Below are 25077 nucleotides of genomic sequence, written 5' to 3' on the forward strand. Positions count from 1 at the left end.
GAGCAACATGTGGGTGACTCCAGGCAGGGGAGAGGGTGGGGTGCCCCTGGCACCAGACGCGTATGGAGGCCTTCATGAAAGTGGGGCAGCTAATGAGGAGTGTAGCACCAGTTGATTCCCTGGGCCCTGGTTCAGGGGAGTTTAGGAAATGGGCCACAGGGCTGAAAACAGGGCCTAGGGCTGGGGCCTCCACAAGGCTGTCCCCTCCCCTGAAAGAACCCAATGGTGGGCCACTCTGCCCTTGGACCAACAGATCCACACCCCTTTAGCTGGGTGGCCCTGAAATTCCGGGCTCAACACTGTGATTGATGTGGGGCCAGCCAAGCCTGTCCCTCTTTGTGGGGGAGACTGTGGCCTACACCGTGGTCTCATACTCCAGCAGCTCCTGGGAGACCCCCACGCTCCGGTACTGCAGCCGAGGCGTGGCAGGAGAGGCGTACTCCAGCGCCAGAATGGTCTTCCGGAGCCGGCGGTCGATGAAATGAGCATCCCAGGCAGGGTACTTCTTCCGGGGCAGGTCAATCCGAATGACAGGCCCTTCTGTCCGCAAAGGGCGAGCCACTGGTGTGGGAGGCAAGCCAGGGCGCACCTGGAAGACAGGTGGCGTGGGGGTCCCGGCACGCTCGCCCCCCACTGAGGCCCCATCCCTCTCAGCGCCTGTAGTCCTTGGCAGGGATCTTGGGGGACTTGTGACGGCGTCGGCTGGTGGGCCACAGGGTCCTGGGGACTCCGGGCAGATGCAGCCAGGCGCCTGGGGACCCAGCATGGGCCCGTTGGGGTGCAGGAGGCAGTAGTAGACACACATGAAGAAGATGCCCAGCGCGAAGCTGGAGGCCACCACACAGACCAGGATGAGCGAGCGGAAGTCAGGGGAGAAGTTGCGGCTGGAGTACCAGAAGCCAGTGAGCACGGCATTCTCAAGCAGGACGATGCAGTAGTAGAGGGCCATGCGGCGGCGGCTGCGGCCCTCCTTGACGTTGAACCAGCAGAAGATGTAGATGATGCCCACCACCATGTTGTAGATGATCTCCTCCCACTTGGACATGCAGAAGTCCGTCTCGCCCTGGATGACCCAGAAGGTCATGACGCACCAGTGGGCCACGATGAAGATGCCAAAGTAGAGCTTGTAGACGCTGGCAAAGAGCGCGAAGGCCAGGCTGCGAGCCGCGATGGTGAACAAATGCCAGAGCACCTGGGCCACGGCGCCCTTGTAGGACAGCGGCCGCTTGTCATCCCGTGAGTCCCGCAGCACCTTCTGGTAGGAGGCCAGCGTCCAGGCCAGGGACACGAGTGAGGCAGAGGTGGACAGGGCTGCAGAGACAGGGTGAGGGTGGGGTGGGCGGGGTTAGGGGTGGGTCCGGGTCAGGGTCTGGGGAGAGGGGGATGGTTGCGGGTCAGGAGCTGGGTCCTGAGGAGGTGTGAGGGAAGGGTCTATAAATCAGGAGGGCTGTGGGGAGGGTCTGGGGGGGCGGTCTTCCAGAGCGATGATGGGAGCAGGGAGAGCGGAGGGGGCTGGGTACTTCTGTAGGAGCGGGAGCATAAAGCAAGAGGGAAGGTGGGTGACTTTGGTCTTCATAAGCGTCAGGGCCAGGTCTCTAGACTAGGGATGTCAGGGTTCAGGGGTCTTGGTGGGAGGGTGGGAAATTAGGGTCCAGGATTCTGGGAGTGAAAAAGAAGGTGAAGAGTTGGGGGTGGGGTCATGATTAGGGCATGGAGGAGCCAGGAGGGGACTGTTAGTAGCTATAGGTCACCAGGGTGAAGCTGGGGTGTGGAGAGGGGCATCCAAGCTGAGCACAGCTGAGGGCATGGGAAGACATCTGCCGTGGGAAGTTCTGATTGGGGCCCAGTATCATGGGCAAGGGGTCCTGAGGGGCCTGAGAGGTGGTGATAGAATCTTCTGGGTCATTGAAGGTGGGATGGACAGTGTCTGGGTGGGAGGAGCTTGGGGGACTCCCAGGATGTGGTGTTTCTCTGACACGGAAGGGGTTGGCCCGGTCTGTCAGAGTTAGGGGAGGGCCAAGGTTGGGGGACCAGGACTAAGCCTGGGAGGAGTCCCTCCCCATGGAGTAAAGACCAGTGAGAGGGTAGATAAACAGGCTCTCTGGAGACTGAGGGTGACTGAGCAGGTCTGTGAGTCAGGGGTGCCCCCGGGGGGATGCAATCTGGGATCAGGACACTTTGGGGAATGAAGGGCCGGGCCTGAGGTGTGGTCATGGTGTCAAGGGCCTCTTTGGACTTAGCAGAAATGGGGTCTGCTCTGCCCTGGCAAGGGGGAAGGGAGGAGGGTGAGAGCGGGGAGCACCCAGGGGTCCCAAAGGGAGGCAAGGAGGTGGAGGGACCAGCGCCCCCCCCCCACCCCCGGACAGGAGGGTAAGTGGGCCGCTGGAGGGGACATGGGGGTCTCCAGAGGCCTGGAGGGTGGTGAGAGTAGGGGGCGCTCCAAATCCCGGACAGCGAGGGGACCGGAGTGGGGGTGGTAGGAAGGCGGGGCCCCCCTGCAGCGGACTGCGGTGAGGAGCGAGCCCCCGGGGCGAGGGCGGGGGAGGGCGGAGCTCACCGGGCAGCAGGTCGGGCTCGGCGCCGCGCTGCACCAGGAGGCTGAGCTGCAGCACGAGCTGCGGCGCGCTGCGCAGGAAGGTCTCCAGCAGGCGCAGCATGCTCACGTCCGCGCTCTCGAACAGCATCCGCCAGTAGAAGTGGCGCCGCAGCCGCTCCCCGCGCCAGCGGCTCTGCAGCCCCAGGTACAGGGCGCGCAGGTACCTGCGGGAGGGACGCCGTGCTCAGGCCCCCGCGCGCCAGTCCCCCTAGCGGCTGTGGGGGCGCCCCCAGCCCGCAGGCGAGCGCCGCGGGCGGGGGCGCGGGCGCAGTGTGTCTTTGCTCACCGCGCCCGGCAGAGCCCGTGTCCTCGGCTGTAAAATGGGCATATCGGAACGATCGCCTCCGGGGCTGTCGTCGGGGAACTCTGAATGGGCTCATTAGCCTAAAGCACTGGCACTAAGTAAGCCCTGAATCCAGCATACCGTCATTCTCGCTCTGGGGCCCGCTTTCTCTGCAGGATTCCTGACACCTTACAGTGCACTGAGGTTCCGCTAGCCCCGCTGTTGTCCTCACTTTATAGATGAGGAAACTTGAGACCCAGAGAGGTATGCCACCTGTCCAAGGTCACCCAACGAGAAGCAGTGGAACCAGGATTCCAACCCAGGCAGCCTGGTTCCTTCAGGAACCGGCCCACTCGCTATCCGGGATTTGGAGCACCCCCCCCTACTCTCACCACCCTCCAGGCCTCTGGAGACCCCCATGTCCCCTCCAGCGGCCCACTTACCCAACCCCCAGCTTCCTGGCCTGTTCCCCAACCCCACTCCAGCCCCACCCCTGGTAACTCCTGCTTTTCTTCCAAGGCTCAGCTTTTAAACAGTGACCTTTTCCAGGAAGCCCCTGCTGACCACTTTCCACCTGGGGTAGGGACCTCTCCAGACAGGCTTCTGTCTAACCCACAGTGGGCTGGGACTGCCTACTTATGCATCCATCTCCCCCAGACTGTGAACTCCGTGAGGATGACTAGGTCAGCTCGCGAACTGCTGTTCCCTCGGTTCTTAGCACGCGGTAGCTGCTCAATCCCTGTTGCTCAGAGTGAATGCAGGCAGGACTGCAAGTTTGTTTGAATTGAATGGAGCCCTGGTCACCCAGTAGGGGGTATGGAAGGGATTCTGAAGTCCTGAGTTCAAGTGCTGACTTCACTTCTAATTTACTGTGTGCTCTTGAGCCAGACCCTCTTTGAGCCCTAGTGAATCCCTCTCGAAGTGGCTGTGAGGATGAAATGGATTTGAAAATGCTCTGCACCTATAAAGTGCAGTGCCCGTGTACGATGAGAAGGGGCCTGCCACCCAGAACTCCTCTCTGCCCTGGGTCTTTGCCCAGCAGCTCTGCCCCGGCCTGTTGCAGCCATAGAGCCCCTCAACCCCCGAATTCTCTGATTCATGGGGGCAGGCACACCTTTTGCTGAAACCAGAGAGTACTCCTCTAGAAGTTATCTCCTCAGAAATCGGAGAAGAAAATCCCAACACAGGTTCAGTGATCCTATTACTTGAAGCCGAGATTGGAGAACCAGGTATTTGGGGGGGTTCTACTCCCAGATGTGAGGTGCTGGCATTTTTAAGATGTTGTTTGGGAACCTGGGGACCAACTGTATTCAACTGTGCGTTGCCAGCCCAAGAGAGGAATCACAGTACTCCCTGGAATTTGGGATCAGCTGATACCCAGAGTTTCCCGGGATGAGTATCCCAGTCTTAGGAATGGTGTGGTCCTCCCTGGGACTCAGTTTCTCTATCTGCCAACAAGAAGGATGGGCTTAATGACTCTGGAGATCCTTTTAGAGCTGACGTTCTGGGACTCTCCTCCCCAAAACATGGCTAGAAACATCCCATTCAGGGCCCTCCTCCCCATCCCTGGGTCTTCCCAGCACCAATCAATGGTGTAGACACACCTTCAACATGACACCGTGTGGGACCAGCAACTGGGAAGGGGAAGAGGGCTGCTCCCTCAGAAGCAGAATCAACAAAAGCAAAGGCTCCTCAGTCTAACTCTCCCATCCAGTGCTAGAATTCCTTCGGCAAATCCTAACCCCGTGTGTTTCCACCTTCTGCTTGCATGCTCCCCAGGATGGGGAGTCCCTACCCCCTGAGGCAGGGCCTTTGCCTTCTGAGCACCTCCAAAATTGGACTGTGTTTCTTCCGATGCATAGAAATTTGTTTCCCTGTACTTTCCATTCTCTGGGCCCCTGACTTCCCCCCACATAAGGATCCCTGCAGTATATATTCATGTACCAAACATATTTTGATCACTTGTTATGTGCCAGGCCCTGTGCCCTTAAGTATCTCAGAGTTCCGTGGGACAGAGACAAGATAAGATCTGAAATAAATGCTCTAAGATGCTGTGGAACCCAGAGAAGAGACGGGTAACTTTAGCTGGAGTGGGGAGGAGATCAGGGAAGACTGCCCAGAGGAAGAGACATTTAAAGCTTGGGTAGAATTAGAAGGCCCGCAGGAGGCAGAAGGGCCTTCCAGGCAGAAGAACCAGGTGAGGCCGAGGCAGAAAGGCACGAGAGGGCCCGGCCCTTTAGGGGAACGGCCAGTTGTTTGCTGGGCCTGGAGGGGTGGCTTTTCACAGGAAGGGGCATAGGAAGACTAGAATTGTGAAGGGCATCAAATTCCAGACTGAAGAGTTCATATTTTATTTTAAATCTGAATTCTATCCCACAGTCAGGGGGATGTGATCAGCTTGCTGGCTGAGAAAGCTCGCTCTGGAGACTGGCTTGGAGGAAAGCCAGGAGAGGCTGGGGTTTGGTCCAGGCCTGAGCTGACAGGCTGAGCTAAGGCAGGGCACCGAGGAGACGCAGAGAGCAGAGGTGGAGATGGCCAGGGGTGGGGTGCTATGGGAGAGAGAGCAGGACGGCCTGTAGGGCTTCTGGAGAGCCCAGAACACAGACCACATTTCCCAGCCTCCACCTTCCTCCCCAGACCTATTCCCTTCTCCATTCCTGTGGCTCTAGCTTTGAACAGAAAGGAGAGACCAGCTGGTCCAACGTGAAGGGGCCTGGGGAGTTGGGGGGAGGGCGACACCCTGGAAGTTTCTCTCAGGCTGGAGGACCATCTGTTTCCTGGCCCGGGTCAGCATGAGGGAGGCCCTGGCCCAGCCAGCATCCATCACCACCTGACAGGCTGCCTGCCCACCTCCCCGCCCACTCCTGCCCCCTCCTCTGCCACCTCCCAAGGCCCCTCGCCGCAGATAACCACAGACAAAGGGCTCACCCAGCCCAGGGCTGCTGTGGGCCGAGTAGGGAAGGGGAGGGGAAGAAAGGAGGCCTCTGAATCCCAAAAACGTGGCATTGGGCAGTGTGGAAAGACTACGGCACAGTCTGGGGATGAGAGGACCTGGGTTCAACCTCACTCTGCCTCTTTTGGCAACAGGACCCAAAACCGTGACTGTTCCTTCCAGCCGGCACTAAATGCTCGTTGCCAAGGGCCTGCGAGGTTTTCGCGGGCCTAGGAAAATGTTGGAGGCCTGGAAAAAAAAATTGGCTCTAAAGCACAGGGAAAAACTGCAGAATCAAAATTAATAAATGTTTAATTAAATATCTGCAAAACAGAACATGATATCAGCCAGTCGACTGCAATTTGGCTTTTATCTGGTTCTATATAATTTACATACGGTGTTTGATGTGGCTGCATTTTAATATGCTTGGTAGATGTGGGGCCCACAAAGGTTTTAAAACAGCCCTGCCCAGGACATGTAACCTAATTTCCCTGTGCCTCAGTTTTACCTTCTTTAAGAAGGGGCCAGCACTCACCATGCTGCCTGTGTCGCAGCCCCTGCGGTGAGGATCAGAAAGGCAAGATGGCAAAATGCTGGGCTTGTGGATTTGCTTCCCAGCCCTGACCTGGATGCTGTGTGGCCTTGGGTGGTCTCTTTGCCTTTCTGTGCCTCATTTTCCTCTTTATTGTGAGCACTGAATGAGGTGATGGGTTTGAAAATAATTTGTACACTAAGAGGGGTGTGCACATAGAGAGAGGGAACACATGCTAGGCGGAGGCCTCTGGCTCCTCCTGATCACCAAGCAGCCTCTCTTGAAACCTCCTCCAGGAAGCCCACCCTATTCCACTCTAGTTGAAGGGAATTTGGAAGAAGTTGATTTCACCACAAATGGGACCAATACCACCCACAGAGAGGGATGTCTCATCTCAGAGAAAGGAATCCCACTTGGGGGTGGGTGGATGGTGCATCTGGTCTCTAACAAAAGGCATCCCCAGTCCATCCATTCTCTCCACCCTGGTCCAGACCACCATCATCTTTTACCTTCTCGATGGGCTCCCTGTATCCACTCCTGCCCCCATCTAGTCCATTCTCCACGTGGCAACAGGCGGGATACTTTAAAAACCAGTCAGATTGTGTCATTCCCCTTCTCAAAACCTTCCAAGGACCTCCCATCACACTTGGAATAAAGTCCAAGGGTTTTCCCTTGACTTGCAGGCCCTAAACCATCCGGCCCTGCTTGTTTCCTCGTCTCGAACCACTGCTTTATGTGTTGTCGGCACTCCAGCTGCCCTGGAGGTTCCTCGAACCCACCCTAACGTTCCTGACTCAGGACCGTTGCACTTGCTACTTGCTCCGCCTGGAACACCCCTCCCCCAACACCTTCCTGAGGCTAGTTCCTCAACGGCTCCCACGTCACCTTCTCAGAGCGGCCCCCCGGGTCACCCATCCCATGTTGCCCTCCGCCCTCACCAAACCACTCTCATCTGTCACACTGCCCTGTCGGATCTTCTTCGGAACATACTCTATCAAACACTCTTATTAATGTACACATTGATTTTCTGTTTTACCACTGCAGCTCTATGAGGGGAGGGACTCGGTCTGCCTTGGTCACCCCTGTCTCCTCAGCATCTGTATGTGTAGTAGGCACTCAATAAATATTTGTTGAATGAATTAAAGGTGAGAGAGTGTTTGCCTGTGTCTGTCTCCTGACCTTGGAGGCCCCGGGGCTCCTCTGCCTGAGTTTGCTTACTGCCAGGACACTTCGTGGGCAACTCCTGTCCTCACTGACTCATTTCTGGCCTTCCACCTCCCGGAAGGTTTCCCTGATACTTCTTCGCCTGGTTGGGCCCCCCACAACACTGACTTCAACTGCCCGAGGCCAGTGTGAACCAGACCTAACAGGTTTATCACCACCCACTTTACAGTGTGGGAACAGATGCTCAGGGGCCTATTTTGGATCTAATTTGCTGATTGCCTGTCTTGTGCTCAGAGAAGCATGTCCAGGAGGAAATTGGAAGAGCAGATAAGTGTGTATTGTTGAAGGTGAGGCTGGGGGCAAAAAACACACAACCCTAGGGAAGAGAGAAGGCAGCAGGTAGCATGTGAAATCTCTTACTCAGGCATCCAAAAAGCTCTCTCTTCTGGATCCCATTGCCTCTGAGAGCAGGCAGCAGGGTCAAGAAATGGACGGGGCTCATTCCCTGCTTCTTGGGTCTGGCTGTCTTTGTGACCCAGGAACCTCCCATTGTCCCCCTGACCTCGGGGGCTCCTCTCTAGTGGGTAGAAGGAAGGAGGAAGGAGGAAGGAGGAAAGGATCTCACGTCCCTGAGAAAGCCAGGAAGCTTCTGGGCCAGTGTCGGGGTTGCCCTGTCTTTCTCCTGGTTTTGGTTCTTGTGTCGGCTGGAGTCTCCAGGACTAGTCAGGATTTCTGATCCATGCAGATGGCCAGCTTGGACTGGTCCTTTTGTGTGCCCTCACATCCTGGGTCTGGGTCACTATCTCTGTCTGTCACTCAGATCAGCCTGTTGTTGTGTCTGTCCCTTGAATGTGGGGTTAGCCTATTTATTTATCTGTCTATCTGTCAATCTATCTGTCCGTCTTGCCCTGGACCCTGGGTCAGTTCACCTGTCTGTCCCTTGGACGATGGGTCATGTTGTCTCTCAAATACTATGTCCATCTGTTAGTCAGACCGACCCTAGGGTCCTGGGTCAGCCTGTCTGTCTGTCTGTCTGCTCTTCGAGGCTGGGAACATCAATCTGTCTGTCCATTGGATGTCAGGATAGCTTTATCTGTGCCTTTGGATACTGGGCTTGCTTTTCTGTCTGTCTGTCTGTCTCTGGAATTCTAGGTATGCCTATTGGTCCGTCTGTCTGTCTTTCAGTTTCTCGGCTGCTTGGTTCATCTGGTGGTCTGCTGCTCAGCTCGAGGCTCGGCATGGCTGCTGGCTTCCCTGCCATCCTCCCCTGCCTGTTCCTCTCCCGACTCTGGGTCTCTTTCTGTTTGTCTGCGTCTCTCACATCCTCAGCTCCTCCATCTGTCGGTCTCGGCGTTTCTGAGTGTGTGTTCTCGCCCCTTTCCACTCCCCCTCATGGCTCTGGGCCAAAAACACAGCAGCTTCCAGCAGCTCCCCCACTCCGGCTCCATCCAGGAACCACCCCCCTGCACGGCGAGCTCTCCTGTCTCCCACACGGGCCAGGCCTGCAGACTCTGAAAGCTGAGCAGGTGGCACGGGGAAGGAACCCCACAGGGGATGAGCCCCTTACTGTTCTGTGGGCTTGTAGGGGGACAGTGTGCGAGTGTGAATAATAATAATAGCTCACATTTATTGAGCGCCAACTGTACGCTAAGCCTTGTTATACGGATTGTCCAGTCCTCACAGCCAGTCTTTGAGGTGGGCACTATTACTATCCTCATTTTACAGATGAAGAAACTGAGGGCCGGAAAGGGAGTGGGGCTTGTATAAAGTCCCACAGCAAGTTAGCTGCCGGACCTAGGACTCAGACTTGGCTCTCCATGGGCCCCTGCCTCGGAGAAGATGGTTCGGTTCCCTGGAAGGTGGGCGGCATGGCTGCCAGGGAAGACCCATGTTGGACGGGGTGGAGGCACGGGTTCAGAGGAAACAAGAGGAGGGGTGACCGTACTCACTGGAGTTAGGGGACCCAGGCTCAACCCTTCACTAAACTTTCTGGGAAAGTCCAAGCCCTCTGGGGGCCTTGGTCCTCCTCTGCAAAATGAGCCCTAGTAACGGGATTCTTGCCTACAGAAAAGGGGTTTCCATGCAGCCCCTCGCCCCACCCATCCAGTTCTGCTAACAGCCAATGTCCTGAACCCAAGTACTTCCTTCCACCAGGTGGCACCTCTCTGGCGCTGGCCACTGAACTCGGAGCCCTGGGGGCCTCCTGTCCCCCTGGGCTCCTTCCTTCCTTGCCCTCCTAGAGCTTATTCCTAACACAGTCGCCTGGGGGATCCTGTAAAATCCTAGAGCAGGTCATGCTGCGCCTTAGAGTTAAATCTTCACTGCGACGTTTGAGGCCTAGTGCAATCTGGGTTCGGACCTCATCTCCCTCCACCTTCCTCCTCTCATGAGTCTCCGGCTGTTTCCTGAATACCCCAAGCCCATTCCAGCCTCAGGGCCTCTGCCTAGAAGGGGCTTCACCACCGATGCCTGGCAAATTCTCATTCTTTTCATCTCAGCTCAGTGTCACCTCCTCTGGGAGGCCTTCCCAGATCCCCCTCACCCCCCTTCCAAAGCACTTCCACCCGCCCCTCTGGCCACTTTCTGTCCTGTCGTCCTGTTTTCTTTTCTTAATTAACACATATCACAACCTGAAATGGTCTAATTTCTTGCTTCTGTATTTGTTGTCTGTCTCTCTGATGGTGTGGGGCCCCTGGTTGTCCTGTTTTCTGCTATGCCCCTCGGGCCTGGCATAGAGTTAATGTTCAATATATATTTGTTTCTTGAATGAGTGAATGTGTGAATGTAGTTTATAAACTCTGCTTTATAAGCTCCCCAAGTAAAGGTGGCCAAGTGCAGAGGGAAAGGAACCAAGCTTGGGAGTCAGGGAGACCTGGGTTCAGATTCCAGATCCATCATTCACTGTCTGTGTAGTCTTGGGCAAGCTGCTTCCCACTCTGAACCCCTCAGCTCAATGCCCACTTTATGGGGTAGCTATGAAATCAGAAAGTAGTGATAGGAATAAAATTCCCAGCCCAGTGGTGGGCACTCGACTGCCACGAGGTTTGAGGAGCTGTCTGCCTCAGAGAACCCAGCAGGAAGAGGAGGCCTTGTAGATTCCAGTTTAGTTCCTGGTAGACCTGAGACCTGCTCCTCGGCTGGCTTTCCAAGGTGCTCATTGAATCTGTCCCCAGGAGGCAGAGGGTCAGAGAAGTCCCTTTGGGGGGAATCCTAGGGCAAGGTCTTCTTTGGGGGTCTTTGTCCTTCCCCTGAAAACTGCCACTCATTGAAAAGCCCTCTGAATGTACTTGGCTAAAAGCCTCCCTGCAGCCCTGGGAGGTTTTGTGGGCATGATCCCCATTTTCCAGATAAGGAAACAGTCTCAGAAAAGAGGAGGTTTATTTGACATTGATTCACCCAGCATTTTTTTTTTAAGATTTTATTTATTTGACAGAGAGAGACACAGCGAGAGAGGGAACACAAGCAGGGGGCCTGATGCGGGGCTCGATCCCAGGACCCTGGGATCATGACCTGAGCCGAAGGCAGATGCTTAACGACTGAGCCACCCAGGTGCCCCGATTCACCCAGCATTTTTAAAAACCTACTATGTGCTGGGGCGCCTGGGTGGCTCAGTCATTGGGCGTCTGCCTTCGGCTCAGGTCGTGATCCCAGGGTCCTGGGATCGAGCCCCGCACAGGGCTCCCTGCTCCGTGGAGAGCCTGCTTCTCCCTCTCCCACTCCCCCTGCTTGTGTTCCCTCTTGCTGTCTCTCTCTGTCAAATAAATAAATAATACCTTAAAACAAAAAACTTACTATGTGCCAAGAACTGTGCTAAAACGCTGGTGGACACGATAGTGAGCAAGACAGACCCAGCCCACCTGGTGTTGCCGAAGTAGGAGACCTGGACATTGTTTAAATCAGCATGTAAACTGGTAAGGACAAACATTCCTTGGGTTCCAGACATGCTCCAAACAGGACCCTCTGCTCCAGCACCGAGGAAGACCTGGCCTGGTCCTGCTTGCCGAGGTGTGGCAGTCAGGGAAATCTGGACGGGGCTACAGAGCCGTGATCTGAAGCAGGCACAGGAATTAATGGGCTGAAGGAGGGAGGAAAGGGAATTTCTGGGAGAGGAACAACATGGGCAGAGGTCCTGAGTGGCAAGGAAGCAGTATATGGTCAGAAAGGCTGTAGCTCAGAGAAGGAGGTGAGAAAGTGAGGGGTGAAGGGGGCCATGGTGAAGCATTTGGCCTTTATCGGAAGAGTAATGGGGAGCCACGGAGAGGTTTTAAACAAGGGAGCCACGGTAGAGCTAGCTAGCACCTCTGTCTTTTAGAGGGAGAGCTCTGTGGGGAACAGAGTGGGGAGAAGCAAGGGGGCAAGGTGGGAGACCAGTTACAGGTGAGAGTTGAATATGGCCCCCACATTAGGGCATGGACTCCAGAAGCAAGTAGCAGGAGCTTGGAGAAGTGACTTGCCCGAGGTCAACAGCCAGAAGCATCAGAGTTGCATCTCAAATAAGGAACGGTGACTCCCCCATTTCATCACTGGGTGCAAATCAAGCTGAGTCAGGCCCTGAGGACCCAGATGCAGTCTGTGGGTCCTCTGGGAAAAACTGGGCCCTCTCCCCTTACCTGCAAAGGGACCCCGGAAGCTCTTGTAGGGAATGGCCTTGAGGCTCCCTTCCCATCTGTCTATCTCTCAATGCTGAGCACTCCTGTAAGAATGCAAAATGGGACCTTCCTGGGGTTGGCAGCCAAATGAGTCATAAATGTCAGAAAAGAATGTGATTTTACACGTTTGGCTCCCATTTCGTGCAGTGCTGAGAGCTGGGCTGTTTCCCTCCTCCTTAGCAGCCCTCTATGAAGTCACGGCACCTCTTTTTTTGCTGGGCTAAGGCCAAACATTTCCCTGCCACTAATTTTAGGCTCTGGCTGAAAAGCTGAGACCCTCTCCCCTTCCACCCACTGCCACCAGCTCTTCTTTTCACTCAGCAGGGAAGCAGGCAGCCCCTCTCCAGCAAAGCATCTGGGACCGGGTCCCCACCTCTTTTGTCCTTCACTGTATGAATGCAGCCAGATCTCTTCCTCTCTCTGGGTCTCATTTTCCCTATCTGTGAAATGGGTGCAGAGTGGAGACTAAAGCCCAGTACCCCATACTCTAGCCCAGGGCTCGTTGCCCCTCACTCCCCGCTTCTCTCTTTTCCTGATATCCCTGGGCAGAGTTGTCCCTGTGCGTCAGGGTATGAGCCAGTGTGGGAAGAGGGTTGGGTCCAGTCTCCTGGTGGCATCTGAAAGTACTTGGAGACCAAGGAAGGCAAAAAGTACCACTTCCATCTGTCCCTGGCCTGTGAGCCCCTAGAAGGTAAAGAGGCCAAGCTGTTATTATTGGGTACTCTTGGGAAGGAGAGATGGGTGCCTTGTCTAGAAAGTAGAGCAGCTCTAGCTGATTGCTGCCCTAGGAGAATGTGAGCCCAGTGTGGATGGAATTTCAACTTTTTAAGAATAGATGGAACTTAGAATATTTGTGCAAAAAAAAAAAATTTCCAATTTGGAAATGTTGGCAACTAATTTTTAAAAACACCATATGAATTTTTATTTTTATTATTATTTTTTTTTTAAGAGAGGGAGAGAGGATGGGGCAGGTGCAGAGGGAGAGGGAAAGAGAATCCCAAGCTGGTTCCATGCCCAACACAGAGCCTGACTTGGGGCTCGATCTCACTACCCTGAGATCATGACCTGAGCTGAAATCAAGAGCTGGTTGCTTAACTGACTGGGCCACCCAGGTGCCCCTACCATATAAATTTTTAAGAAATTATGATTCCTTGTTTAGGGTGTGATAATGGTATTCTGTATTTTAGTTGTACTTTTTAAAAGTCTATATTTTTATTTATTTTTTAAAAAGATTTTATTTATATATTTGAGAGAGAGAGAGAGAGGGAGAGGGCATGAACAGGGGGAAGGGCAGAAGGAGAAGCAGACTCCCTGCCAAGCGGGGACCCTGATGCGGGGCTCGATCCCGGGACTCCGGGATCATGACCTGAGCTGAAGGCAGACGTCCAACCGACTGAGCCACCCAGGCGCCCAGAAGCCTATCTTTTTAGAGATGTACTGAAATACTTATGGATGCAGCGATATGTCCTCTGAGATTGGCTTCAAAATAACATGGGAGGGAAAGGAACAGGGTGGGGTCTAGACCTACGGTCCGCAACATCTATGTGTCCTACACTAACCACATATGGCTATTTAAATTTAAATTAATCAAAATTAAATACAATTTAAAATTCAGCTTCTCAGTCACACTAGGCACACTTCAAATGCTCAGTAGTCATGCATGGCTAGTGGCTACTGTACCGAACAGTGTAGGCACAGAGCATTTCCTTCACAGAAAGTTCTATTGGATGCCACCGGCCTAGATAAAGCCAGGTTGGCCAGGAGTGAATTGTTGAAACAGGGCGGTGGTAGCACAAGGGGGATCGTTATCCTGTTCTCTCTACTTTTGTATATTTAAAAGTTTTCCATAATAAAAAGTTTCATCAGGCAGTAGGGACAAAATACCGCGTGGGCCAAACGAACACATCCTCAGGATGGATTTGCCCGCGGGCCACCGATTTGCAACCAGTGGTGTGGCGGCTAAGCCTTGTCAAGCCCCCCAGGTTCGATCACAGAGTCTTAAAACTGTAAGGGGCTTTACGGATCGTCTAGTTTACCCTCCAAACAGAGGGCAGGAGGCCGTGCTACAGCTTCCCTGACAAAGTCAGCCGCTCCTGTCTGCACGCATGTGGCCCCGAGGAGTTCACAGCCTCAGGAACAGCCCGCTCTGTTCCTCGACAGCCTCACTGTCTAGCTGTCTTGTTCCTATTCAAACAGATTCTGCTTCCCTTGGACCTCGGGTTGTCATCTCTCCTCACACTCTCTCTGGAGCCACAGAAAAAAAAGTCTCCTTCCTTGAAAGACTGTCTGTGGATGAGGATTAGCAAGCGTTAGGACCCCTGATGCCCCTCCTCCATCCCCTATCTTGTAACTGAGTAAGTGGGGTGGGCTGCTACTTGGGCCAATAATAATAGTGACAGCAGTGCATATTTTCTGAGCATAGAGTATGTGAAAGTCCTGTGCATTTATATTATCTCAGGACATGTTTACAAGAAACTTAAGAGGTGCATACTATCACCATCCCCATTTCACAGATGAGACTAGAGCTCTAGCTGCTGAAGCAACTTGCCCGGGGTCACACAATGAGGAAATCATGGAGCCATGAGCCCACCAGCACCCCAAGCTCTCAGCTACCCTGCCCTCGTGTCTGAGTCCTAGGGAACTCAGCCAGTGTTCTCGAGTCCCTAACTGGACTTGACAGATGGGGTAACGGAACGCCAGGCAGTGAAGTGTCTTGCTCAAGATTCTGATTTCAAAGATTCCATTCCGTTCACATGAACATTTATTGAGTACCTGCTGGATCCGTCTCCTAAGCCAGCCAGGTCACCACACCAGCATCCTCTGGGGAACCTAGCCCCAGGGATGTTCCTACCACATCTTATACAAATATAAATGCACTGCCCTTAGCCTGCATTTGTCCACTGCCAGTGTGAAAGGCTGCAGATGTAGGCCTAGTAGACCCCAGCTGTGCCCACCCCTGCCCCGGAGTCCCACTCTGCCTTAGCACCCCCCACATCAGTCACGGATACAAAGCCTGCTTCAACAGACTCATGTTCTAATAACTGCTAGGGACCCCGCCAAAGCTGGCCAGGTGGAGGGTCCCCAACAGCAACAGAGGCTTTGCTCTGAGCCAGTCACCATGGGGGCCAGAGAAAAGAAAGGGCAAGGCCTCACCTCCCCAGAGGCTTGTAATCTGGTAGGAAAACCAGCTATGTGGGCAGGCAATCACAACAGAATATGATCAGGACTGTGGGGCTGAAGAGGAATGAGTAATTGTGCCTAGAGGGAAAGTCTGAGAGGAAGAACCCAGCATGTTAACAGTGGGTACTTTATATTCAAATCAAAATTTAAATATATCCTTCTGATTTTTTTTTCCTCTTCCCAAAGCAATACATGATACACTTAACTAGCGGAGGGCAGGATGGCTTGGTGGTCACACATGTGGGCTCGGGAATCTGACTGCATCCCTTTAAGCCCTGGCTTTGCTACTCAGTAACTGGGAGGCTGTTACCTCTTTGTGCCATATTTCCACATCTGTCATACAGGCCAATAACGCTAGCTCACACTAATTGAGCACTTATGATATGCTGAGTCCTGTGCAAGGCACGTTCCTTACATTTACCAATAAGCCTTCACAACGGCTACCTGTCTAGCCATGGGACATTAACATCCCATCTCACAGATGAGGAAACCGAGAGAGGTTAAGTGACTTGCCCAAGGTCATACAGCTACACGTGGCAGAGCCAGAGTTTGAGCTCCAAAATCCTTGTTCTTTATCGCTACACCCCCTACTTGACAGAATTGTGGTGAGGAGGAATGATCTCATTGAAGTTTCTATAAAGGTAACTAAAATTTTCAGTAGGATCTGACTTTTTAAAAGCAGGTGAGTGCATACATGTATTTCTTGGTTAATTAAAAACCAAAGGAAATCTTTAAGCAGTACAAGAAATATCTAATTAGTAAGTGGAAATCTCCCATAACCCCACCTCTGTGCCCCCCCCCAAGATAATGAGGGGAGGGGAGTCTTCTTTATACCTTTTCTGTGCCACCTGAGGTTTCAACAAGAGCCTATGGTTCCTTTATAAACAGACAGGACAACTAAACAATTTCCACTTTAGATTAAAAACAACAACTTGCCTGACTGAGGGAGTGGGAGGTGGGGTCTGAAGGGTTGAGGGCAGAATGGGTTTGTTCAGGGAAACTTCTCAGAACAGGCAGCATTTGAACTTGGCTTTGAAGGATGTGCAGAATTTCACCAGGAGGAGAATGGGACAGGGTGTCGTTAGAAGGACCACAGGCAGCTGCTCAGAGGCATGAAGGGAAAAAGTGTGTGGCTTGCTTCTTAGGGGCCCGGAGCAGTGAGGAGACAAAAGGGCAAGAAGCCAAGGGCTCTGATGCCAAGCTAAAGCATGTGGACCTGCTCGAGGGGCAGAGGGGAGCCTGGGCTGGCCCTCTGGCTCCAGAGTGGTGGAAAGGTCGGATCCGAGCATTCGAAATATCCTTTCTGCTGCAGGTGGAGGCGGGATGGGGTGGTGTGGGTTGGGGTAGGGGGAACTGGAGGCTGATAGGATTTCCCAGGGGAGGAATTTCAAGACCCTAACAAAGGCAGGGTGGTGAATGGAGAGGCCAGAGTAGATCCCAACCCATCCTCCTTCTCCTCCCTAGGGATCTTCGCCCCAGCTGCCTGGGTTCAAAGCCATTTCCTGGCAGCCCTCCATCCTCCCCACAGGGCTTCTCCTGTGTGGTCTTTATAGATCAAACAGGGGACGCTGGGCCCAACTGCCGCCAGCTGCTGTGTCTGTTAGGAGCAGCTCTAATGGCCTGTTGCAGCCGGATGGGCGGGGAAAAGAGGATGGGGGGAGGGCAGAGCACCTCCTGGAAAGGGGTCTCCCAGGAGGTGGGTGGCGAGGCTGGCCTGGAACAACCCTGCAAAGTCAGAACAGGGAGGAACCTTGTGGATAATCATCGAGTTTGGGGGGCGGGTTGTAAACATGTTTCAGCTGTGGTACAGATAAAATCCTAGATTGGTAACCAAAATATCAGAAAAGAGAAACTCAGAGATTTCAGGTTGAAAATGATGGTGTGAAGGCAGTGAAAGAGTTTGAAAACCACTATGGAATCCAATCCCTGACCTGTTTTATAAAGAATAATACAAATAGTAGAAGCTGAAGAGAATTGCACACTTCCTGTGTTCCAGGTGCTGTGCTAAACACTATGTGCACGTTATTTAATTTAACTGCCCCCTCTAGCCACATGGGAAAGGTATTATTATTAGAATGTCCATTTTGCAGATGAGAAAACCAAGGCACGGACAAGTTATGCCATTTGCCCCAAATCACAGAAAGTGGCAGACACAGGATGCATAAGGCTGATTCCAGAGTGCGAGTTCTTAATCATTAACAGTCTGGCCCCAGTGGGGAAAATGACAAAAGAGGGACAGATACCCTGTCCACTGTGCCTGAAACAGACCCCCACCCCTGCGGCTACTACCCTGGTCCAGCCCCCGTCTTCCCTCACCTGGATCACGGAGCAGTGGTATCCTCCCGGGGGTTTCCAGACTTACTCTGGCCTCCCACCGCTCTATTTTCCAGCAGCCAGAATGCACATTGTAAAACACAAGTCAAGTCCACCCTATTCCTCCCCTGCTCAAATTCTCTGGGGCTCCCACTTCAAGCACAGTGAAAGCCCTAGTCCTCCCCTGGCCTATGAAGCCCTGCGTGATGTAGCCCCAGCCAGCCTGTCTACCATCAACCCCTCCACTGTCCCCCGACTCTCTGCTTCGGCCACACAGGCCTTCTCCTTGCTCTTCTCTTTCCCTCTGCCTCGGACATCCTTCCCAAGGCCTCCATGCAGCTCACCCTCACCTCATTCAGTCCTCTGCCCACATGCCATGTCCTTGCAGGGGCCTGCCCTGACCACCTTCCCTCAAAGAGCCACACCCTCCTCCCTGGGACTCCAGCCCCCTGCGCTGTTTCACTTTTTCCATAGCGCTCAGTTGACCCTTTAGATTTCAGATTATGTTTACAATATATATTATATGTGATTTTACTTGTTTATTGGTTTCCCCCATTAGACTATTGATCGCCATGAGAGCAGGGACTTTGTCTTACTCACCACTCTATTCCCGGCATGTAGCACAGTGTCTGGTGTACAGCAGGTGCTACATATATTAGCGGAATGAATGACTACAGCTTAAATAAACAGGTACCTTCGAGGCCCTCGTGCCCTCCTGCCCCCTCCTTGGCCGTGTGCGAATTGAACAAATCTTCCACAGGGAACAAAGACCAGGCTGATGGCACTACTCACATCCAAGGGTCCTGGATACTTAACAATGGGACCAGCCCTTTGCTAAATCCTTGGTACACCTTATCAGATGAAACCTAGAAACAACCCAAGAGGTGGTACTATGATGGCCCCTAGATGACAAAGGTGCAACTCAGGCACCGAGAGATTATATAGCTTGTCACCATCACATATAGGAAGTGAACTGAGGACATTTGAATCCAGAGTCTGTACTATTAACCATTAAGCCAAGAATATAGCTTCCCAGAGAGAAGACCCAGAAGCTGACTTTCACACCCAGTTGGTCACTAATTCATTTCAGAACTTCTCTTGAGTGCAGGTTTGTGAGGAGGCAGAGGGAGCAGTGCTGGGGCATAGAGGGAGTATTTAGAGGTAAGGCCTTCCCTCTAAAGGTCTGCCTGCCTCCCTCCATCCCTCCCTCCCCATGTTGGGTCCCCAGATCCTGACAGCCTCAGAGGAATCCTGTGCCAGATCATCTCCCACTAATTGGCTTAGCAAACTATGCTTATCTGGGAAAAGCTTGGGCCCAGTGAGTTCAAGATTAGGGAAAGCAGGATTCATGGTTTACTGCTCTGCTGCCCACAGGGTCAGAGAAGACAGGGTTAGGACTTTAATTGGCTTAACAACCCTGAGTGGCTTAACAGCTCCGAGGGTTAGGGTTGGGCGGGGAGGGATCAAAACACAGGTTGCTGTCCAGCTCACAGCCAGCTTCCATGTCCCACCAAAGGATCTGTGGTTGATTTTCTCAGGGATCCATCTGTCTTTGTGTGGGGCCGTTGCTCCGGGATCCTCCCATGCAGCCAGTGTGGGGGTGCCAGAGATAGGACTTGGGCTTGGGAGATGAAGAAAGCTGGGCTGGCACCTCCCCTTCCCCCACTTCCTCAGTGGATGAGTTTGGACGAGTTACTTGACTTCTCTGAGCCTCATTTTCTGGTCTGATTGGGTATATCAATTGCCACCAGAGGGGAGGTTTCAGGGTAAAACGAGATCCAGTGTCTAGAGCACCTCATCTGGGGCCTGTTGGGACGAGGTGGGTGCACAGTGCCCATGAATTCCTTCCCCTCCTCTGCCTCCTCAGAGCCCCATTTTGTGTTTAAAATAATAATAGCACCCATTTCACAGGGTTGTTTGGGAACAGAATCCGGCCTAATCAGTTGAGCCCATGTGCTGTCACAGGTCTGTGTTACCTGGCTCCTCAAAGTACTGAGACTTTTGATTCAGCATTGTATAAGCTTGAGGAGTGGCAAGCAATTTTTATAATTCAAATTATTTTATTCAGAATTGAGGGTGTGAGATCAGAAGGTGGACTGGCCAGTCTCCCAGCTTGGGTCCTGTAGGGCTCAGACACACCTCACCTTCCTCATTACTCCAGGTTTTACCACTCAGAACATCTGCACCAAGGCCTGCTGAACAGTGAACATGTTCATTGTGGGAACATTTCACGTGGTAAGCGAACATATGCCAACATTGCTTAATTTCTAGGAATGCCAGCCCCAGTGGCTTCTCTCTATCTTGTCTGGGTTTTCCTCCATTTAGCCAGACCCTTGGCCATTTTAGAATCCAGAGCTTTGGGGACAGGGGTCCAGAGACTTCAGCTCTGATAACCAGTCCCAGAGTCAGAATTCCAGAAAGGGAAGGCTCCTAAGGTCATCAGATCTGATATTCTCATTTCACATACAGGGAAATTGAGGCCCAAAGATGGGAAGAGTCTCACCCAAGGTCACCTAGCGAGCTAGTTACAAACCCTGATGTAGCCATGGGTTTCCTGATCCACGCCCCCGGTCCAGCACTTTCCCCACAATACACACTCTCTCCCCATCCTTGCCCACAATGTTCAAATCCCTCCCCCGCCTTTCACATTCTTATCTCAGTGCAGCAGAAGCTCTGACTTCCTATCTCCTGGAATCTTGGGATCTCAGACTCATAATTCTTTGAGCTTGGGGGACACTTTAGTGGCAGAACTGCAGGGTGGATAAATTGAACTTGGGCTTTGAAGGCAGAGAGTCCTGAGTCCCAGGTCTTCTATTCCTTAGCTGTGTGACCTTGGGCAAGGATGCCCCCTTTCTGAGCCTCTATTCCCTCAGCTGTTAAGTAGGAATAACAATACAACCACATCCCAGGAGTATTAGGAGGGACACAGGAGAAGAAACAGGTAAAAAAGCAACCAATAGGCTTGGCACAAAGTGATTGCTTAATAAAATAATTGTTATAGAACTATAAATTAGGGCTCTCATACCCCTAATGCCTAAGTGAAATGGTCCAGATGTGATCAAAGGGAATGAAACTGGACAAACTGAAACAAATATACCCTGTCTAAATTGCTACAGGCCTGATACTGCTAGATTCCTTTTTTTTTTTTTCCCCCAAGAGAAGCTAGAACTCTGGATTTTTGAAATACTATACAAGCCAAACAAGACACTTCTGTATGCCATATTCAATTCCGGGGCCATTAGTTTGTCATCCCTGCAAAATCATCTCATCCCAACCCCCTCAGTTTACAAATGGGGGAGAGTGGAAATAGCCCTTTTATCTGAGAATCTATGGTGCTCCAGGGACCCTCAGCCATCTCCATCCACTCCCTTAAGACCTACCCCCCCCCCACCCCCATGGTCATTTTTTGCCCTGTTTGAGGGAAACTCAGTTTATGTTCAAGAAAGAAGTATTTGTTTTTTGTAAGTAGATTCTCAACCAGGGGAGGAGGGGGTTTGAGGTAGCCAATGAGTTGAGGGGCAGCTGGCCCACTTTAGGCTAAAGGGAAAGGAGGATGAAGCTTTGGCTACCAAGAATAGGAAGTTACCATTTCAGAATCTAAAAATATCTATCACCATCTGTCCACTCAGGCACAGAATGATAAATGCAGATTAGTTCCTGGATGTAGACATGAATATTTTTATGTGTCAAGCTAATAATAATAACACCACCTTGTGTGGATAGAGCTCCACCTCCATATTCCCTCAGGGCAAGCTAAATGGAATATACACATCATCTCAGCAAGGCATGGATGGGGAAACCAAGGCAGAGAGAAACTCAGCAACACAACAAGGGTGACACAGCAAATGAGCAGCTGGGACAAACCCTGGGAGTCCTCTTTCCAACCCTCAGCCCAGTACTGAATCTTCTGAGTTAGGCAGAATGTGTTAACAAATAGCAGAATAAATATAACAACAGCAGTAATTACCCTTTACTTCTCTATAGTGATTTTGACTTTTTCCATGCTTTCCCCACATCTGTGATCATGATAATCTATTACATTCCTAAAATACATTACAGTCTGCAGGGCCTTCACGCAGATCTCCTCTCACCTGACCATCCCAACAGGTAAGAAAATGTGATGGTAGACCAATGAGATGAGATAAGGAAGGATTCTCCCTCATTTCACAGGTGAGGAAACTAAGGCTTGGTGGGAGGTTTATCTAAGATCACATAGTGGGCAAGTTCATTCTGTCAGTGCCCAGTAGAGCCTAAGCTACCAGAGGAACTCTGATTCAAGGGGAAGCCCAGGTTCAGAATTCCCCCTGTCTCCAGTTAGCTCAGCTCAGCAGACAGCCTGGAAGTGGGCTGCTTGTACAAAGCCTCAGTTTTGTTTCACTGCCCTGGGATTAAAGGACAGCTAGTGGCCATCTAATCTCTGATTCAAGATCCAAAATCCCCTCGGCCCTGTGGGGGGTAGGGGAGACACTGGGGGAGTCCTAAGCAACAGAAGAAGCCAGACAGCTTCTCAGCAGGGTCTGGCTCACCCTTAACCAGAAGTCCAAAAAGTTTGGGCGGGATATTCATTTAGCTACCTCAAATTCTGTTTCTCCCAGGAGGCTGGGAATGGACTGCAATTCCAAACTGAGAATCTTTTGAGAGCAAGGAAGGACTTCTGAGATTTTTCCTAAGCTGAGGCTTGGCACTCAGGCAAAGGAGTGGGTCAAGGCTGGAGGGAGCAGGAGTGGGTCAAGGCCGGAGGGAGCCCTGGGGCCCTGTTCCAAGCTTCACACATCCCCTTCAGCTCTGGGCCCTCCTCATTCACACCCCCAAGGATCACTTTCTCTTCTTGCTCCATCCCTTCTTCCCTCAATGGCCAGATCAGAGAGGATGGCACTGGGGTTGGTCAGAGTTTGAGGGCAGAGGTCAGAGAGAAGCTGGCAGAGAAGAAATCAGAACTGCAATAGGGTGGGGCGGGGCGGAGGTCAGGACGCAAGGGGGTCTGGAGAGGTCAGAGTAGGGCTGGGGCGGCAGGTAGGCCCTCGCCACCCCCACTCCTCGAGCTCAGCTCCCTCCACCTGCGCTTCTCCTACCTCCAGACCTGGCCGAGCTGCAGGACGTGGACGAGGGTTTGCAGCAGCCAGACGCAGAGGCGGCAGCAGCGGCGGCGGTAGGCGCTGGCCGAGGAGGGCGCGGGCCCGGGACCCAGCTGGGGGCTGCCTTCTTTGGTCCGGAAGGTGGCGGCGCTGTCCTTGGTGCTGATGGAAGGCCCGCAGGTGCCGCTGTCCTTGGTGCTGACGGCGGGTCCCGGGGCGCCCGCGGGCTCTGAGTTGTCGTAGACGAACCAGCGGAAGCTGAGCAGCTGCACAACCAGCGAGGGCAGGAGCACGAATAGCAACGTGAGGCCGAAGTAGGTGCGCTGACCCTGCAGGTAGTAGGAGGCCGCCAGCCACAGGTCCGTGGCGCCGTCGGAGAAGAACACGAGCAGCGCGCACAGCACCCAGAAGCAGTCCCGCAGCTCGTAGCGCGGCCCCGAGCCCCCAGCCCCGGTCACTCCGGGGCCCTCGGCCGCCGCCGCCGCCGTCTCCCCGCGCCCGCCCGCACCACTCCGGGCTCCTCCGGCCGCCCCCTCCGGCCCCGGGCCGGCCGCGGCCGCCGCTCCATCCGACTTCGCGGCCATGTTGGCGGAGCAGGAGGCGGGGAGCGACTTCCGGGCGGCGGAGGGGGTGGGGTGCGGAGTGGGAAGGACCCTGTGCGGGAGGCTCCCGCCTCCTCCTCGTCCTCCTCTCCTCTTCTTCCTCTTCCCCTCTACTTCAATTATTCATTCCCCTCGGCGCCTCCCCCGTCCCTCCCCGACCCCGCCAGGGCTGCGGCCGGATGGGCGCAGGTCCCCAGGGAAGGGAGAGGGGGAGGGGAGGGGAGGGGAGAGCATCCCAGGTCACCCTCTCCTTCCTTCCTCAGAGGCGTGGGGCCCCAGCCACACGCTTTCTGCCTCTCATCCCCACCCCACTGCACTTCCTTATTTCCTCTTTTCTTCACCGCCCCCCTCTCCATCCTCTCCTCTTCCATTTATCTCCTCTGTTTACCTCCAGTGGCCTAGGTCTGAGGAGGGTAGGGGATAAGGGACTTGGAAGCAAGGAGCTGCCTAGGCGGGCACCTCAGGAACTCTTTAGCAATCACTGGATGCTAACAAGCCATTTCCTAGTTTCCAGAGTGTTCGCATATTGTTCCATCCCCGTCTTTGATCTTGAAGAGTCCCTTTTCCTATTGTCTTTTTCTTACTGGTTTGAATGAGAAAATTGCAGCTCTGAGAGTTGCTGTCTCTTCCCCACTCTCCCCTTTCCCTCCCTCAGGGACTGCTTTCATCGGGCCACAGCCCTAGTAGAGTTGGGCAGGGAAGGGGCAACATCAGAGGGAAGGGGATGGGAGCAAGCACCAGGTAGAGGGAAGAGCAAGTGCAGAGGCCTGCAAGCCTGAGATGTGAGGGCACATTTTCAAGGAATTCTGGACCACAGATCCAGGGAGGTAGAAAACTGGGAAAGATGCGGCTGGAGGGTTCTGAGGGATGAGACCCTAAAAGTCCAGAAGATGTACTTCCCAGAAGCAATGGGAAACCACTGCAGAATTTGAGCAGGAGACAAATGTGATCAAATCTGGATTTGGAAAGAAGCCCCTGCTGCCAGAGGAGAGAAATGCTCACTAGGAAACAGCTTGAGGGTGGAGAAGCCAGAGAGAGAATATACCAATAATTTAGGAGAGGAGGTAGGGTTACTAGTACATCCTGGATACCCCAGCTCACCCCCAACCCTTTTGCTCAGATTGGATGTATCAGGCATTTATTGTACAAACACTCATGCAGCAGTTTCTCTTTGCCAGGGACACTGGAATCACCATACAATTACTAATTCACTTTATCCTCACAATTTGTGAGGTAGTTTATGTTTTTTTCCTCCCATTTTACAGATGAAGAAATTGAATCACAGAGAAGTTAATTCATTTGTTTGGAGCTACACAGTTACTCAGTGCTAGAGCCAAATTCAAGCCATCATGTGGCCCTAGAGTAGGCTTTGCTATCTCACAAGGGGAGGAGAGTTTGGTGAGAAAGGGAAGAAGGAGGGGGGGAGGGGAGGCTTGAGGACCACCCTGCTTCAGAGTAGCTGGGAAGGGAATATAAAGGGCGACAGCTGCCCTGGGTCAGGAAGGAGCAGCTATCTGCAGTCCTGTAGCCCAGCATCCCTTTCGTGTCCAGGGACTGTTTTGGTCCCAGCAATGCTCAGGAGGTTGGAGAGCCAGCTGTGGCCCAAGGCTGAAAACAGAGAAGGAAGAGTTAGGGATTAAGGGAGTTTTCTAGGCTGGATTCAAAGCTAATAGTCTCTATCCGCAGGCATGTGTGGAGTTTTTGTGGGTTGGGCTGGCGGGGAGTCTGAATCCCAATGTGATTCAGTCAGG

The 25077-nt window shown here is 53.1% G+C and overlaps 1 protein-coding gene across 1 annotated transcript; it reads right to left on the reverse strand.

The window, feature by feature from the left end:
* Nucleotides 1-355: 355 nt before the first annotated feature.
* On the reverse strand, nucleotides 356-23308 carry XKR7 (XK related 7). Its single transcript, XM_021689239.1, has 3 exons — nucleotides 22722-23308; nucleotides 2558-2760; nucleotides 356-1311 (listed from the first exon to the last, which is right to left on the reverse strand). Exons 1-3 carry the CDS (start codon nucleotides 23306-23308, stop codon nucleotides 356-358), a joined length of 1746 nt encoding a protein of 581 aa, XP_021544914.1.
* Nucleotides 23309-25077: the final 1769 nt, after the last annotated feature.

The sequence above is a fragment of the Neomonachus schauinslandi genome, chromosome 10, assembly GCF_002201575.2.
Source record: "Neomonachus schauinslandi chromosome 10, ASM220157v2, whole genome shotgun sequence".
In the NCBI taxonomy this organism is placed as follows: domain Eukaryota; kingdom Metazoa; phylum Chordata; class Mammalia; order Carnivora; family Phocidae; genus Neomonachus; species Neomonachus schauinslandi.

Coding starts and splice junctions, on each gene's coding strand:
- XKR7 (XM_021689239.1), bottom strand. CDS start 23,308: ATGGCCGCGAAGTCGGATGGAGCGGCGGCCGCGGCCGGCCCGGGGCCG. Junction 2,761..22,721: donor CAGCTCGGCCAGGTCTGGAG/GTAGGAGAAGCG, acceptor TCCCTCCCGCAG/GTACCTGCGCGCCCTGTACC. Junction 1,312..2,557: donor CGAGCCCGACCTGCTGCCCG/GTGAGCTCCGCC, acceptor CTGTCTCTGCAG/CCCTGTCCACCTCTGCCTCA.